At 37.3% G+C, this 18,956-nt stretch overlaps 1 protein-coding gene across 1 annotated transcript; it reads right to left on the bottom strand.

Moving 5' to 3' along the window:
* Window positions 1-117: 117 nt before the first annotated feature.
* On the bottom strand, window positions 118-18,956 carry LOC119025462 (muscleblind-like protein 2a). Its single transcript, XM_037109031.1, has 9 exons — window positions 18,491-18,956; window positions 13,542-14,225; window positions 10,415-10,579; window positions 10,127-10,327; window positions 9,779-10,027; window positions 7,674-7,727; window positions 7,177-7,333; window positions 6,736-6,771; window positions 118-4,321 (listed from the first exon to the last, which is right to left on the bottom strand). The coding sequence occupies exons 2-9, from the start codon at window positions 13,713-13,715 to the stop codon at window positions 4,197-4,199; spliced, it is 1,161 nt and encodes a 386-aa protein (XP_036964926.1). The 5' UTR covers window positions 13,716-14,225; window positions 18,491-18,956; the 3' UTR covers window positions 118-4,196.

Here is an 18,956-nt window from a genome sequence, read left to right as displayed (position 1 = left end):
TTCACTTCATGTTGACAAATTTCAACAAAAATTCTTCCATAACACACCTTTAAAATTACACTGAAAGGATACAAATTAAACAAAACAGAAAAAAATCAGATAACAAAGCTCACAGCATGGCATTTACATGACATTTATTTATTTGCAATATTAGATTTCACACAGTTTTGAATTTACAGGAACAAAACTATCAACATGAAGTGTTTAATTGTGCACAAATAAAATAATTTTCACAAATAAGTTTTAAGAAAAAATTACAAAGGGAATTTTTTATTCAGGCCAGGATGGAACAAAATAGCACTGGCATAGTTTGAGGTGTGATCTAATTTAACAAGCAAGCTAGTCAGTCCTATCAGTATCAAGCCTTTTGTCAGTCAGGATAGTGTTTGGGTTTCTTTTGTAATAAAACTCATGTATCAATAAAAAGTGAAATGTGTTTTATTCATGAGACAATGTGGAGTTAATAATGACTGAACACATAGATCAAAGATAAGGCAAAGTTCACAAAAAGCAACACAAATTCTCAGTCATCCGACTGTTGAGAAAGTGCTTCAGAGAAATGCTTCCATCAGTCAGTCAAACATTCTTCCCGTCCACATCTCTATGACCGGGTGATCGGAATCTCAGCCAGCCTCAACGTGCAGGTGTGACCGTGACATTCAAGCTTTTTGTCAAAAGGTGAAACAAACATTCGGTTAAATGCCTTTTTATTTGAAGGTAAAATAAATAAGGGAAAAATACATATATATCTAACAAAAACCTACAATTTAAAAACAATCATATCTTTGAAAAAGAAAATGAAGGTTTAAAAACGCCACCGAACCATCAACTCCAGACCTCCAGACTCGTGTCTGCAGTGTTCCGCGCTCAACAGGCTCTGACAGTGGATTGTATTTTTTTGCTGCAAGATGTTGCCATGCAATAAAAAACACAAACTTTATATTTTTAAAGAATATTTGTATGCACTGGTTCACTAACAGTGTTTCACACCATGGCATAATAAAGTCAAATATCTGACAGTACAATCTAATGTGTTATTGTGAGGAGGAAACACAAAATTTCATCACCTACAAAAATACACTTTTTTTTTTTTATCACTGCAACTTCAGATTGCCTCAGCAACACATCAAAACAATTCAAACACAAACTATAATTACACTATTATGAAAATTTTCATCAAACGTGGCCTGTACAATGCACTTTTGTGCATAAAAATCAATTATATGGCCTTGCTTAGGTTCTTTGTCCCTTACAGGTGACAAGGCAGTGACAAGGATGAAATGTTTTAAGCTCCAACATTCAATCCCCGGACACAAGACGGCTTTTCAGAGGCTAAAACGACAGAACGAGGCCCTTTGAGGAACCTCCAGCAGAGCTAAAGTCAGTTTAATAAATTACATTCATCATAAGGTAGAAGAGAAAATACATCTTAAAAGTGTTCTTCTCTAATGTTAAGCTAGTAAAATACCCAAGTATACTCCTTATATTCCATCCAAGTGTGTAAAACCTCACAAAATGAAATTACATGGAGAACCTATTGTGAACAAATGCAACATCTCTTGGTGGATTGTCTGTTAACCGCTCACAAGCGAACATATACACACATTTTCATGAAACGGAATGTTGATATTTGCTAAACAGAGAACACAGATGAACGCAGATGAACATTTCATATGAGTGGAAAGTGTTTAAAAATCAGTTTAGTTTTTTTACTCATCCAGATAGAACACCCAGTCTGTCCGTTTCAAACCCTATGATCAGCATCAACCACACACAACGCCTCACTAACAAGCATACCTAGTTAAATTCTACTTTCCTACATAAAGTATTTCACTGTGCATAAATCTAATAATAAAACATCGTTGTACACTATGTGATCATCTTAAGAGAGGAGCAAAATAAACCGTTATACATTGTACACTTATATAAAGGTCTGAGCATCAGTGGAAATTAACTGAAAGAAATCTAAACAGGTGTACGCAAATTACTAATGCATTGCAAAAAGACGACTTTCTAATGTGACTTAATTAAGTAAATGATTTTTCACACAAAGCCTTTTAAATATGCACGGATATTCTCATCTGCACAATTCTTTAGGCACTTATGACATTCAAATAATACAGTACTGACAACTGACTGCAACATTAAGACTAACAGTTTACATACTGCTCAGCTCCACCCTTTGAGGATTACAGGAACTTTAGTTTGATTGTGAGCAGTAGCTGGTACCTCCATACTATTTTACTGAGTTATCTTCCATTCCTGTAGAGGTTCCTCTTAGAGACACGGTTTACAGTATCTTCAAAGTTCCAGAACCTGTTTGATACAGATATTTCAGTCTGGTCTGGAGTGTTAGGCCAGTCTTGATTTTGATCTTGGATTAGCCTAATCAAAGTTAGATTGTTCCAGAAAAAAAAATAAAAAAAAAATCAAATCGATTTCTTAAGCCAAAAACAGTTAGAAACTCAACTCCTTCAGGATTAGTCAAGCTTTGTCCACACATATCACATATGCAGATACTTTTCAAAACAAACACTTTTGCCTCTTGTTCAGACTACCATTTTGTTTATATTTGGTTAGCACTAATAGCACTAAGGTATGTTTTCTTAAAATTTAACTTGTTTATTATCTACGGATATGGATGATTTTATTTAAATAGAATAAGCTCATGATGCATGCTCAAAATGTTCTTTTAGTGTCTGATGTAGACTCTATTGCTACTGACTGGCCTGGTGTGCTTTTTTTGTTTTGTTTCATTTCTAAGTAAGAACTATATAAATATCTGTCAAGAAAAATATCTTCATACGTGTGTGGCCAAGGCCTCAGAACCAGATGCTTTTATGGCAGAAATCATTCACCAATCGTTAACAGTGGCACCAAATGACAAAAAAGAGGAAAGATGTCTCTGCTACTGCGGTGAGGAATTCATTAGCCGTTTGCTTGATTGACATGCCAGCAGAAGTGAGCTGAGCTCTGTCTCATTAAAGCTCCTATTTTTAAGATTAAGTTGATTTCTGAATCTCATTTCGAACTCGTCCAATAGTGACACTTTGGGATTGTAGGTCAGCTTGTCCGCCATTCGTAAGCATCAGTATTTAATGAGTTAGGAATGAGACTCGAAAATCAACCATTTTACAAATATGAGCTTTAAGACGAAATTTTATACTACTGGACTTTTTTGTATCATCACACTCATTCAGAATTTTCCTGGTAAAATAGAAGTGTAACTGTAACTGTACCTGCTATTAAATATGTTTACTCGGTTAGCCATTAGCCATTGTGAAACCGGCCCTAGAAATGAAAACCACTGACAAATACTCCATCGAGTCAGACATAACTGAAGAGAGGAACATTTAACTGCTTTAACCGATGTAACCTCACTGCCTTAAAGAGAAAGTAGTCTGTGCAGCAAAGGGATTATACAGTATTTTCTCTCAGCAAACATACTGTATATGCAATGCAAAGGCACACCAGGAGGTGGAGCATTGATCCTGTTCTCCGGGGATGACAGGGTAAACCATGTAGATAGACTGCCCTCAGCACACTTGAAAGAAACGGCCATACACTTTACAATGTGGAATTTTAAGATAAATAAGTGCTTTTTAACTAGTTGGTTTCAAATAATGAAATCTGGCACTAGATAAACAATCATTAATGTGAAAAAATCTTAGTTTACATTAAACATTCATGAAGGAAAACATTTTTTTAACAATCTCCAATACAGGAACCCCTTTACACCTGGTATTAACATGTCTGGTCCACACACTGAAAACTGATGTTCAGATTAGATCTGTTTTGTCTTTCTCTTGTAATATTTACATAGTTGAAAACATTTCTGTGTGTTTCTGTATCAGTTAGTATGAGGGTGTTACATGGTATCTGCACTGCACATGTGTTTCCTGGTTAAATATGTTCAGAACAGCTAATTTTTTATTCATGAGGCCCCTTTACGTGAACTGGAGACATACTGCATTTCAGCTCATTAAGAGGCTAAACACACCTCTCACCTTGTCAGAACTGCTACAGGAAATAGAAACCAGGATATTATGCACATAACTGAGGATGCATGTTAATGCAGGTGCAAAGGCGCAAACACACAATAATCTTCCGTGACACCTGCCTAACGCAGTATAATCCCAGTAATTGAGCTATGTAATTTCTTATGTGAGATCAAAGTAACATCATCAGTGATGTTATCAACATGCAGCTTGTTGTAGGTTGTGTGTGGTGTTAACAGAGTATTTACAGAGCAGTTGTTTGGGGTCTTTGACAGCAGCAACACGGCACTGACTTCTGCTCCCGGTGGTTACTTGAGGATGATCTATGTCAGGGACAAAAGACAGTCACTTAGTGGTTGAATAGAATCAACATGTAGGTCAGTCCAAATGTGTTTTTGTTACATGATGAATGTCAAGTGCTCATCAAGAATTATGAAATGAAACGAATACCTTTAGCCCTTAAAGTTACAATGATAATAGTTTCATTTTCCCATGAACTAAAATACCTTTGACAATTTATGATGGTTTTTCATGGCTGCACCATTACATCAAATTTACATATTGTATAGTTGTATTTTTCCCTCATAAATAGATCCTGCCAATATTAGACTATCACAGCCAATATTAGACTATCACAGATATACTGGTGTCAGTGTATATGTTGACCAACATATAAACAAAATAAAAACATAGAGTTTTTAATGCAGGAAAAGATGCTTGAGAGAATTTACAATGATTCAATTCCTAGTGCAGTCTACTGTTAAACTGCAATATTTCCTGCCTCTGTTACATATCTTTGTCACAGATGACTGATCAAAACTTTTAAGGGATCATTGCAAAAAATGCATGTATATTGGCTGATATATTGATATTCTGATCTTTCACTCCCTAATAACGGTGTCAGCATCTTTTCCATAACCTGAGTATTGGTGGGGCTTTTATAAATAAACAGTACTGTGTGACACTGAATACCTATACTCTCCACTCCTGTGTAGCCCTCGGCACCGAGATGCTAACAAAGCCCCACTAATTTGGTAAAATGATTGTTTTATTTCTTATGAATCTTTCACAGTAAAATTCTCAGTAAAAGTCATTTTGTTATTTAAAGGCTTTTATTATCAAACATCACAATCAGGTAATGTTGGGTTTTTACCAGCAGTTACATGTAGCATTAGCTAACATGTAACTAATGTTCTGGCTAGTTAGCAAAGAATTGTAACATTTTGTTAAGGAATCCAGAACATCTGATTTATTCTATTTATGTATTTATTTTCATTTTGGTAGCAGCTCTGATGAGAACTAATCTCAGATTAAATTAATCCTTGTTGGAGCAAAGCAGCCTAATCATTTAATCATAATAATCTTTCTTTATAAGCATATAACACTCCACATATGGAACAAATATTTGATATTAAATGATCAAAGAATATTATGTTTCAACAAATATTTTACTTTCACTCCTCTATAATCTCCACACATTAAAAGCAAAACATCTGGGATAATACCAAAATATATATAATACCAATCTCAAAGATATAAACACACTCACACAGCTCTACATTGCCACTTCAGAGGATTTGAAAGTGACAAAACTTAAACTCTGATCAGGACAGTGTATAAAATGAATGGCAAATGTGAACTAATTAATAGAGGCAGTGTGACCAGTACCTTAACTACTAATGTATTTTGAGTATTCTCTACTCCTTTCAGGGAACATTTTGAACAGCATATTGAGTAATTAAAAAGAAGCTGACAACAAATGAAGCACAAAAAAAACAACAACCCAAAAACCATGCAGTAAACAATATATGCCACACAAATATTTCCAGATGGAAGACCTTTGAGTACGGTGGGGGGTGAGATGCAGTCTAGTCCTACTGGATACATGAAGCTTAATGAGAGGCAATGCAAGCAGGGCAATGCTACGCAGATGCTGAAGCAACTCCCCTGATTTAAAGATGAAGCACTTATTCAGAGCTCAAGGATTTATGACAGAAAGCTTTAAAAAGGAGCAAACCTGATTGGCTGGCGCTGTTGCTGCGTAGGGGACACTTGTGGCGGGAGAAGTGGCTGCAGAGACAGTAGCAGGCGTAGCACTGTACATCATGGGGACTTTTCAGGAAGGGAACCATGAAAGCAATGAAAAGGGAGGTGGAGCATTATGGTAACCATAGCAATGTTGTTGTGTTTTTTTTCTCTCTCTCTTTCTCTCTCTTGCCAGGCAAATACAAAATGACATTAGCAGAAAGCCATCATTGAGTTAGACCAGCAGATGGCATGTGATCACACAGCAAAGCGAGACAGCAGGGGAGAACAAAAAAGCGGGGCTGATAAGAGATAAAATTAGGAAATCTGTCCAGAACACGTCATCCCAAAAGAGACAGCATGTACAGCAATGCCACCAAACATGATCATAGTAGTTTTATTAAAAGATATTTGTGGAGATTTAGAGACTTAAAACATTAACGTGAGATTTTTTATTTTTAAGAGATTCTGATCTGCAATTCTGCAAAGAAAATGCGTTTTTAAATCATGTTTGACTACCTGAAGTGATGTTGAACAAAGTATTAGTTGGGAGTATTAATCATATATATATAAATAATTACACACTTTCACAAATATGCAACATGAACACATTTGCAGAAGAGAAACAGTAAAATTCCTCAACAGAAACCAGATTAATGAAACCTTTACCAGTGTCTGGCATAGTTTATGCAAAAATGAGAAAGGGACCTACCCATGCTGCTTGTGGGAGTCATGCAAAAGATAGAACCTGTGTGAGAAAAGCAATGCATACATTTACACACCACATTTCAGGCAGGAAAGTTTCATTTAACCACTCTGGTATCTGTGTCAGGGTATTGTGCATGCTGGCATATTGTCTCACTCTCAAGATACTCTTGGACACTTGAAGAGAACAGAGCATGTGAATGTTATAATGTAGTAACACCTGTGCCTTTACTAATATGACAAGTCAATATTTCTGTTGAGGCCAACAGCAAGGACTTGTAATTAGAGCTGCAACGATGATGACATTATGATTTATAATTGCTGTTGTCTTCTGACATGTAACAATACATCCACCCCGAGAAAAAAGTAATGGAGCCCGAAGTGACATATTTAAAACAGAAAAGATGATAAAATGCCTATCAATTTTCGAACAACTTTAGAGGCTCACCTGCAGGATAAAATGCAGCAGTGGACTGCTGCAGCTGTGTGTTGGCCAGAGCCTGTTGGTAGTGCAAAAAACTGGGGCTGAGGAGAGAGCTGGCCCAGCTGCTCTTCTCAAGTGCTGGTCTCTTTGGTAGGGGTTGCAGGACACTGTGGGGAAAGCCCTGAAAAATAACAAAAGGAGACATGACACACCAAAACTTCCAAAATAGCCATTTTCTCTATTCAGCTATATACACCTAATATTTAGTATTCATAAATAAATGTGAAAAAACAGCAAACACGGCTACACAATAAAGGTGACGTATCACATTGTGGAAAAATCAAGCATGGTTTTAGAGTACAAAAAAATGCATGAAGTAATAATATTTATCAAAATAAGCACTTAAAGATACTGAAGGTGACTATGTACACAAGACTTGAGGAAGCTTTAACACAATGACAGAAATTAAAAGTTATCACAGTACAATTAATAGCAACAACCAAAGCAAAAGGTGAAAATACCAGGTCTACAGTTGCCTCGAGGGATCGCTTCATTGCTTTGGCAGTCGACTGAGTCTTTTAATAGCAGGCAGCGAGCACATGATGGCAGTGGGCCAATGGGATTCAAGCGTATTAACATACAGGTAACAGCAAGCAGAGGTGCGTCATGGGGGGACAGCATTGTGGATAGGTGAGAGGGGGAAAACAAAACAAAATAATCTGAATGTAGTATACCACATACGACACAATATGCATGCACAGTAACCAAAAGAACTGATTAAAGGACACTAAAGATTCCTTAATTAGTAGGTCAACATGTTTAGTCAATCAATCAATCAGTTATCAATAGCTTTGGCAACACAGATTTACAATCTTGTATACTATTTAAATTGTAAATGGATCACCATTATAACAATACTTGATCAGCATTTGTTAACTGTAATCAAAACTCTGCGACTACCATGATACGACCAGTGCAGCTACAGTATGCACACTATATAATTTTGGTATACATACATTGATTTTACAGCTTTAAGGAAGGGATAACAATGAAATGCACATCAAGCATTGCAAATTTGTATTGTTAAATGAAAGATGAGAGCTAGCCAAAGGCAACATCACAGAGAAACAGCTGAAATAACCAAGTATTCGATGTCATGAAGCACAGAATGTGGAGCTCCATTGACTACATTCACCCTGAGGCTTTTGGTGGGATGGAGGAGGCCTCCGCTTTTCAATTTAAACAACTAAACATAATTGCTTATGGGATATTACAACCTAAATCTCACGCGATGGAAATAAAATGTACATCTAAACAACCATAAAAACAAGATCTGAGGAGGGCAAGAAAGCCACGTGGCTTCAATGCAGAGGTAATTTTGTTGCGTTTGGAGTGTGTTTACAATTCCTACCAAGTGAGAGAGCTCAAAATGCTTTACATTTAAAGTAACTTAAATGAAGTAAGTCAAAGTAAAAACTAATGATTAATCATCAATCCGATAATCACTGTTAAGAACTGAATAGATCATCATGTATTTATCGACTATCAGAGATATGCAAAGACACATCAAAAAGTATCTTGTTCATTTAAATATAAGTCATTTGTAATTAAAAAAACACTCTAAAGACATTCTATACAAACTGCTATTAGTACATTACAGCCATTCACTGGTATTTTGTTATACAAATGATTGAAGAGCGACTGATGGGAGCCAGTCATTATTTTGTGTTGTTTAGTTAAGTAACATAAAAGGAACTTGGTATTTACTTTATGTGTTATTTCTGATTTAAACAGTTTTCTAATGGAAAAACAACCCTAGCCTTTTAATGATTAACTGATAATCGGTTGTTAAGGCAGCTGAACACAATCAGTCAATCAAAAGAAAAAAAACTTTATTCACACTGTTTTTCACAACTGAACACTGAAACTGTTTCACAAGCCATTTCTCAGTTAACCTTAATATGGTAATACTACAGTACATGTTTATGAAGCGTCCTGTTTAAAAGCACAAGCTTGGAATGTAAGGTTAGGACCTGCATGCTATCACTCTTAATTTGATTGGCATGTCAACCTTGGCATTTAATACAACAACTACCATCAATCTAATCTCATCTCATCCTTCTTTGTAATGTTTAAACACAGGGTTAAAACAGGCATATGTTCTTAATTATCAGAAGAGAAACAGGCAAAGGGCAGATGCATGCTGGTATTCAAATAACAGGAAATTAGTTATTTTACTTTGGTCTGCTGACTTTTTGTGTCAAAAATGGCATAACATTGTGAACAAACCTCCAAAAATCCACTTTACAAAAGACTGTTTGCTTCAGTATGTACATAAAAATGTGATACAGCTAACTATTGTTACTGGCATACTTTTAATGGCACCAGTTTACTAACTTGCAATTTTAGGTGAAGGTGGGAAAGGACTTTAACAATGACACCAAGTGCTGACTTTCTTATTTGTTCATTACTTCAGATCAATTTTATAATATGCCACTGCGTTAAATATGCCATCACAAATAACAGTATATAAATCTGTAGTATAGTGCTCCACATTCAGTGATGTCATGGCAAATGCTATTACACCAAAGTAGCAGTAGTATAGAAGGATAAGGCTCAGTCTTACCACTGCTGCGGCCTGGGCTGCCACGGCTGTCTGACTGACTTGCTGTTGACTGGTTTTGATTTTGGCCTGCAAATGTGCAGGCGGGTGAAAATACTTGCACTTCTCCCTGGAGCAGCGACTCTTGATGTAGTCCATGCACACAGTGACAGTGTTATCAGTGGTGTCAATCATTGGACTGTCACTCGGATGAGCAAAACGGCAATCTGTCTCCCCTCTTGCACAGGTTCCACGCTGAAACTCGCGGCACACCTGAGAGGAGCGGTTATTAAGAGAGTGAGCGGACTTCAGCTTTTAACTTACGAAAGTGTCTTTTTTTATCAAATACTGACACTTGTGGTGTACGAATACCTCTAGTTTGTCTGTACGCTGCAGCTTCTGTGAGGGGGAAGAGGAAGATGAAGAAGAGGAGGAGCTCTGGACTGTGATAGGTGGGCTCCCTGGAACAAGAACCGGGGTGCTGGGGAGGTTATCTGTCTGCACGAGGCTCACTCCATGGCTCATCGGTGACATGTATGAACCATAACAAAGACCAGTATTCGTGCCAAGACCCTGTGGGACAGGAAATGTTATAAAGCATGACATTATACACTATACAACAAGTGAGACAAGCTGAACAAGACAAAAAAAGGACCTTACCACAGGCTGCAGGCTGGGTCCTGGGATCATGAGCTGCATCTGTTGGGCCAGCACGGCTGCTGCTGTCTTCTGCTGGATGAGATTGTTGCGTCCGTTTATCTCTAACTGGGTTTTTAAGTGTGAAGGTGGATGAAGATACTTGCAGTTTTCTCTTGAGCAGCGGCCCTGTATTCAGATAGAATAGAAAATACACAAAGAGCACTTTAGATGTATATGACCTTCAAAACTGGGCGTAGATCTTTTTATCTTCAGACAAAGTGGATATTATTTTTGCTTTGAAATGAGATCCTTCAGCATGACAGTCAGATATGTAGCAAAAATGTCCATCAGCTCGAGCTACACAACTGTAGACTGCTGTTTACTGGGATGGGAATCTCAATTCCAGTTGAAATTAAAATTAATTAGTTGCAAACTGAGGGTTCCAATAGAATCGAATGCCTCCAGGCCAATTCATTCCATTAATCGCTGACTGAAGAAGGGAAATGTCCAATTTGGCAGCCAATACACTGAATGTTTGAGCTGAACTGAAAACAGACCTTTTCTATGGGGGTTGGAATGAGCAGAATTGATAATGGCATTGGTACCAATAAAATCAACACCCATCACTACTAGCTTACATAAAGGAAACACAATTTCCGCCTTTACATTTGAACATTAGCTTTGGCAGCAGATGTGCTGCAGAAAAATCCAATATAAATGTATGATAAACAGGTGTCTAGGGATCAATATCTAGATGAAGACCAGTCAGATATCAACTCACAGAGCTCTCTTTATGACTTCACAGCTGATATGTACTGTAAGACATCCCTGAGCTTGCCAGCTTTGTAGGCGGCTTTGCTTTACATTTCATCAGTCTGATTATTAAGCTTGAGTATTACCATCTCCATTTAGACTTTAAAATGAGCCTACTAACACACTTTCTGTCAATCAAGCATCCATAGCCTAATGAAAGGCTATCATCCCCTGCCCTTCACATTGAAATCCTTCAATCATGTTAACTAATATCACCTCATTTGCATTTCTCCCAAGAGATTTATATTAATTATTTCCTAGTGAAATAATCATGTAGGTTTAACTCATCAGTATTTCATTAGTCTGTATAGCTCTGTCCCAGTATAATGTAATCATCCTCTTGAATGTTTTATGTCTATACAACTTTATAGTTTACAGTTGCTTGAAAGTATAAAATGAAAGAAAGTAGGCCACTGAATGCCCCATTTTTCCCGAGAGATAAAGGTCACAGAGAAGATATGTTATATATCTGATTGACAGAAATCTCAAAAGCAACTCAGCAACTGGTTAAGTTGGTGCCGATCTATATGGAAGAGTTGAATAAATGTAGTTAACGTGTCATAAATGGGTTCACTGCTGTCTGAGAACATATTCTAACAATTGTGTGTCAACAAGACTCTCAACTGCTTTAATGCAAGTCATGAGATACTAGGTACAATACTAAAGCATGTGCACATTCTTCAGTATAACAATGTTATCTTTGTTAGGAGTAATTGATGAACGGGAGGCAAACTTTGACAGCAGTTGTTTTGATCGTTCACTTCATGGTCACAAGGCTAAAATGAACTAATCACATGGCAACAATGAGATGAAATAGCTAAGTAATAAGAAAACAACATTTTTTGTGAAATTAAATGAAGGCCCAGTAGCCATGTTGATAACAGATATTTAATAACTCCTTAGATAAAAGTCTTGTCATTAGAGTTGTGACATCACCACATGAGTGCAATAAATTTCGATTTGCTAGATGACCTCTTATTTCCATTCTCACCAGGCTATAATTTTGGGTTGCGGCTTCATATATTTTTATTCTAATGCAGTTGCATATGTCCCAGTAGTGATTCAGCATCACTATTTTGTATAACTGCTCTATCATTAATTACTTTAAATTACTGTAGCCTTATCAAGGCCACATTTGAATCTTGAAATATAATTACAGCTACATATTTATACTGAACGATGTATTTTCTTCCAGGACCAATAATAACATTTACAACAACAATTAATATAAATCATTAATAAAATAACTTTGAGTATACTTAATTTAAATAATTACATTTTTACTTTTATCCTTTGTCAATTATGTATTTATTTTTTGTACTTTCAACCCAATAAAGCCTCTGACCACGCAATTCAATTATTATGCCAGACATTGTTTTTTTAAATCAATCTCATGTGCAGAATGAACTGTAATTATCACTCTGATCTGTTCATGAGTAGATTTAATTCCAAATCAATGCAGTGCATGGTCCGAATGACATTCATACTGTTTAAGTTGAAATGACTCAAGTAATGTTAGCTCATTACTTCTCCATTATGATGTAATTAACAATATTCATGACTGATCAATAAACACTCCGTTCAGATAAAGGAAAAAAGTAGCTACTCTAAGTGAAAGCTCATGGCCTTGACCACCAGGCCACAGACAAGACCCTCTGTCCACACAAGCTGTGTATAAACTGCCTACAGTCAGGAGATAAGACGATGACTCAACATGAGAATAATCCTGGGGGCAGAGCTGTATTGTGGGGTGATGGTAAATGTGTGAGAGTGGATTAAGGCAGCCCGGCTCTCATTCAGGGCAGCTGAGCGAACTGGAGAATAAACTGGCTGTAATCCAACTGGCGGCCAACTGAGGTTTTATATTCTACTTTAGATAAGTGATGAGAGTAACATCTGACAGGTATTTTACTCTATTTGTTTTAGATTTTCATTTTGAGATTGCAGCTTTGCTCTGTGACTTATTACTGCATGAATCCAGAAGTTGGGGCAGCGTCAGGTTTTCCCATACATATTTATATTTGTGCAGTCCTCACTCTCCCTCTCACGTCGACACAACATAGTGTTTCCCAGACGCAGACTTTACGTGGGTTGGCTGCCAAGGTGCCTTAAAGCCGCTAAAGTATATTCAGAGGCCCATTTTACCACTTTTACTTTCATTTTTGTCTGAATGATGCAATCCATGACCTGTTAACACCTGCCCTCCCTCTACCCCAAGCCATTTCATGTGCTTTTTAAAGTTTCCTATTTCTATATATAAGATAAAAGTTTTTAAATATTCAGTAAGTGGTCATTAAGGTGTCACAGATGATACAGTGTGTGCAATATTTCTTACCTTCAGTGAGTCAAAGCAGGCAATAACTCTCCCATTTTCAACTTGGCAGCTCTTCGGTGGATGAGCAAATTTGCATTCCTCATCACTACGTGAACAGTTTCCTCGCTGAAACTGTCGACAGACTTCCAGAGTTAGCCATTTCGTGTCTCTTACTGAAGAAATGTTCAACGCCATGTCCAAAGGTTATAATCATATATGTGATTTTTCTTTTTTCAAGTTAATCTTATTGTCTCGTGCCTCATAAACCAAAAGCTGTGAGTCGACTCTATGTATAAAGTCCTTTTTTAAAACAACCTGGAGATTCCTCCATGAGCTGAAGCAAAAAGATCAGATGGCTGGTCAGTCACTGAGAAATCACACATCAAAAAAGATACAACCACAGATGGAGTTTTTTTTTCTGTGAAACATTCACATGAATATTCCTCAAATGATGGTGCCCACAAAAAAGCGAGGGAATTTTAATGCAGACTTGACTTTAGTCAATCTTCTCTGTCCTCTTATATTATGCCTCTATTTTAGCATTTGTTAAAATGCTGATGTTGTGCAAACTGGTGGCAAAGGGACTGCAGCTGAGGTATCCAGTGCTGGAGCCTGAGTCTGGCCTCATATAAAGCAAAAGCCGGCAATGTCCTCGGACCAACTTCAAGCCAGGTTATCTTCTAAAAGGCACTTTCTGTTTGTGATCTGAAAGACAAAAAAAACATGTATATTACTGAAATTGTGTCCAAACAAGTAACATCATAATCATGGCATCGTTAGTCTACAGCTGGCACATTTAGAGCAACCATAGATTATTTTTGAACACTCACAGCATCTCATGTAATTTTGTCTATTCTCTGGAGACTGCTCATTCTCTAGAGTCATCTGTTCTTTCGCAGTTTAAAGCAGAAAGCAGATTAGGTCAAACAATAACAAATGTGATCTTGTGTAATTAGTCAAGTTATATTTAGTCATAACAGACTCTCAAGAGACTAATCATTTAGTCATTTTTTAAGGTCTAAGCTTCCCATGTGTGAGCATTTACTGCTCTGATCTCTTTTAAACTAAAAGTCTTTGGTTGCACTGTTGCTTGCACAAAATCACCATGGGTGCCAAGACATTGTAGTGAACATTTTTAATCCTTTGTGACATTTTGTCCACTAAACAAATTATCAGTTAATCAGGAAAATAACTGAATTACTCAACAATGTAAACAGTCATTAGTTTCAGCTCTAAACTGAAAACTTGACAAGCAAAACATCCCCAGCAAACTGAATACATTTTAGAGAAGTCAGAGTTTGTCGACCAAAGCAGAATTTTAACTTCACTAACAAGCTACTAAATGACTCTGAGTAGAGCACATACCTCTGCCAAGACCAAAGAGTCCCTTTTCAGTCAATCAAACCTAATTCAATACCAAAGTCGACAGCCCTCTAAATTTTAACCCACCCGTAACTGCTTAACCATGGTTTTGCTGACCAGATCTTAGATCTGCATCATATTGTGCTTGCTCATAGATACCAGCCACCTAAATAGGCTTGATTCTCTCCATCAAGATCCATTATTCCCTGTGAAATTACATGTACAAAAAAGCTGGCAATGTTGGAGAAAGTGTGAAAACATTCCTGGATCCATCTCTTTATCAGGATCCACACCAGAAGTTAATGGGGTCTATTCTAGGCTGAGACACATCATCAACCCAGGTTTCTTGGAAATCTGTTCAGATGTTTTTTTGTCATCTTGTGGACAAACCTCCCGATTGACCAATAGACTGACATCGGTGAAAACATAATCGCCTTCAGAGATGTAATTATGATAGTAAGACAATAACCTCCTCTATCAAGCCTGCATTAACAGCTGTCATCAAGTCACAAACTACACTATTTCCTCAAAGGACTCAAATGGAGCATAGCAATGATCATACAGCTTAATAAACACATGCATTTATAATTAAAAAAATACTAAACATACAGTAGCATGGCCAGTTTACCTCAACCAGATATTTTGTCCTTGTTTTGTGGGCACATGCATCCACCGCAAATTAAAATCCAGTGCTCTGACTAGATCACTTTTTATGTGTGCGCCAAAGCATGTTGATCTCTCTCAGTCCATCTGCCTGTCTTCGCTCCTATGTCTGACATATGTCTCCAGATGTGTACCTAGATTTTTTTTTCCAACCTTATGTTGCTAATGGTAGCTCATTAGTACAGGATACAGATTCTCATTATTTCCACTGACCATTCTAAAATTTACATATGCAGTATCAAGTCTGCACACTTCACATTTGATTTATGTATGCCAATTTTTCCTCAAGAGATGTGAAAGTATGTCACAGACACAGACAAACAGCTGTTGGGCTGGTATGAGATGTGTAGCTTGGTGGTGTCATGGTAATTGGTCAATTAATAACAGAACACAATCATTTCTTAAGTTGAAATCCACTGAACCATAAGATGCATGTTATGCTAATGATGCATTCGTAGCACATTATGTTGATAAGTATCCACCACAGCAGACTAACAATTAAAAACTGCATTTCATATGACACTCTGTATTGAAATAAATGCTGTGCTTTCTCTCTATATCTAGTATGATCTATTTTCCATTACACTGGGAGCTTTAATTTGCAAATTGATTCTTGAAGAGCACTTAGAGGCAAATTCAGTTATTGAGTTATTTGCCCACTGTAGCATATACATAATTTTAAAAAAGTCAGGGCAAGTCTTAAGCACACATCATGCTGGAAGTCAAAGACAGGACAGGAAAGTCAGACCAGCACACTAAGTGGTTAAACACACAGGAAGTTGATGAGCAGGCACAAAAGCAGTTAACTCTTGACCTGAATAAATCTGTAGGAAAGTCAAAAAGTAACATGATCTAGGAATCAACTAAGACCAAAATGTAACAGCTTCAGACTGAACTCTCCTGTTGTTAGTCCTGATCTTCTACTGTAACAACCGTTCGGCAATACAGCATGCTATCCCACAGCATACTGCAGCAAATTCCTTTGGACGCAAGTCAGGAAACGGAGCAAAACCTACCTCTCTCACTTCATGCAGCACTAAAGAACTTCAGTCCCCGACCAGGAATCTAGGTTAGAGACAGAGTTTTTGAGCAGCTAACTCGTTGAAATATTGACCTTAACAATGGCTTTTAGCCCTGTCTCTGTCCCACAGATTCAGAAAGAAAAGATTTTCCTTCCAACAGTAAAAACAGACAGCCTGTCCAACTCTAACTGAAACATTTACAGCCACCCCCTTCCTGCCTGAGTGCCTGCCCCTGGAAGACCCTCCCAGTCACAAATTGGCCAATAGAAAAGCAGATGCTGATGCACTGAGTGAGAGCTGGCTGCAAAGCCCGGAGCACGACACTGTGTGCAGTTGACCCTTTATCTATGAATACAATTTGACTTAATTCAACATTTGATCTTGCCTCCAGAATTTATTACTACAATCATGAGCAAGTACAGACTTAAGAAATGATGTATCTATCACTGTGACAACCTTCTTTACCAATATGAGCATGTAAAGAAAGTAGCAAATCAGTGCACGTCCTGAACATGTTTTCGGAATAAGAAATACTTAATTACAGTTACAGTTGCTCTATGTAGAATAGAAATGTCACACTATAGAACTTACAAATATTTGCATTCAAACTTTATAAATATAAATACTACTAAAGAAAGCAACTTAAAGATATGTAAATTGTAGCATACTATGACTATAGTGTAGGTAATATAATAGTTATAAAGTTATATTGCAATATGTAATAATTGATATGAGTGAACAGTATAAATAAATGCTACTTAAATGCTACAAACAACAGTAGAATATCAAATATGATACTGCACAGAATAAAAACTAGGAGAGCAGAAATAAACTGTACAAAAAATGTAACTGATGTGAGAATTGCACTGTTTGATTATAGATAGATAGATTATAGATTATAGATTATTGTCATGTTACATCATGGGATATAATAAACAATGCCCCACAATTTTACATAGTAACTGCAAATGTAGGCTTTTTTTCATAATCTCCCTTTGTCATTATTATTTGGCATCCCTTGGTTTGGTTTGTGAGTATGGCTGGAATTTGAATTTTGATATCAGAGTACATCCAAGCTTTTCTTTCCAACTCACCATACAAAATATTATGGCATTTAATGAGATACTTTTCTGAAGCCATTATTCTCAAAAGTCCCCTATTCTGCAGCTTCTTCAGCTTTTGTGACTTGTCATTCAAAGTGGGTTTTTATGTGAAATCCAGCATGACAGCTCCTAAGACTGACAGGGTAAACAGTCAAAATTGATTTAGAGTGTTTCAATGTACAACAGAAAATGCTACTGCAGGAAAATATGATGACATGGCAGTATGATGACATATTTAGCCAAAGCAGTTAATCTAATACTTCATCGCTGCTTTCTCAGCACAGATGGTAAACTCATGTTGCACAGCTTATGTTAGTGATAAGGGTGAATAGAGGCACACATATTGTAGGTACACACAGCCTGTCGTAACACAACTTGGAAGCATATTGTGTGCTGTGGTAATTCTGTTTAAAGCCCCTACAAACTACTTGAGATAGTTAATAAAAGGTCGTTATCTATTTTTTCATTAAAGGTGACATGTGAATTTCTCTTGTCTGACAATGGCTGAATCGCCCTTACAGTAGTTACTGTATGTACAGTTATGTTTTAACTCCAAACAGCAGATAATACAGCAGGACTACAGTGACAGTCAACACCTGACACCATCGTGTGCCATACTGCCTCATATGCACGTTTTGCTACTAGCATAGTTAAGTATCGGATATGCACTCTCATCCTAGGCTACTTTAGCTAGCTAATCACAAACACTTAGCTAGCGAGCTAGAGCCACAGCTGTCATGCGGCTAACATTACGACATGAACGTTAACATTTATTAGCTTACGCTAGCCTCACTGTTAGCCGAGGAGAGCACCTACTTACCTCATCATCACGGATGAACCGCTACCTTGAGGAATCACGCACCAGCAGCAGCAAGGGCAGACGACACAGCGGTCCAACTGAACTGAGGGGGGGGGGACAACAAGATGTCAAGTGGTCGCGAAATGTCTCGCTCAAAAAACCCGTTTAAGTCACGCTCTGTTCGTAGAACTATAGCTTGTTATTTCGCCCATCTATCCGACCTCATTTCATCCTTACTTTGTAGCGCTGCACAGATTTAAGCAACAAGCTTTTGACAGCTTACTGTACGACCGTCAGGTTACTGTGAGGAGGGGTGTCCCGGTGTGCGCTGTGCCCGAAGACCGACTAGGAAATTGAGTGTGCGACATTCAAAATGAAGACACTACATTTGAATGTTACTTCAAAATATAAATATATAAAATAATCTATAACGTAATCAATTGCAGGCAGAAATAGGTCGTTCTATAACTCGGAGCTTCTTCGTTCC

Source organism: Acanthopagrus latus, chromosome 9 (genome assembly GCF_904848185.1).
Source record: "Acanthopagrus latus isolate v.2019 chromosome 9, fAcaLat1.1, whole genome shotgun sequence".
In the NCBI taxonomy this organism is placed as follows: domain Eukaryota; kingdom Metazoa; phylum Chordata; class Actinopteri; order Spariformes; family Sparidae; genus Acanthopagrus; species Acanthopagrus latus.
Note: the sequence above shows the minus strand (reverse complement) of the source record. Positions and strands in the feature narration are given on the sequence as shown.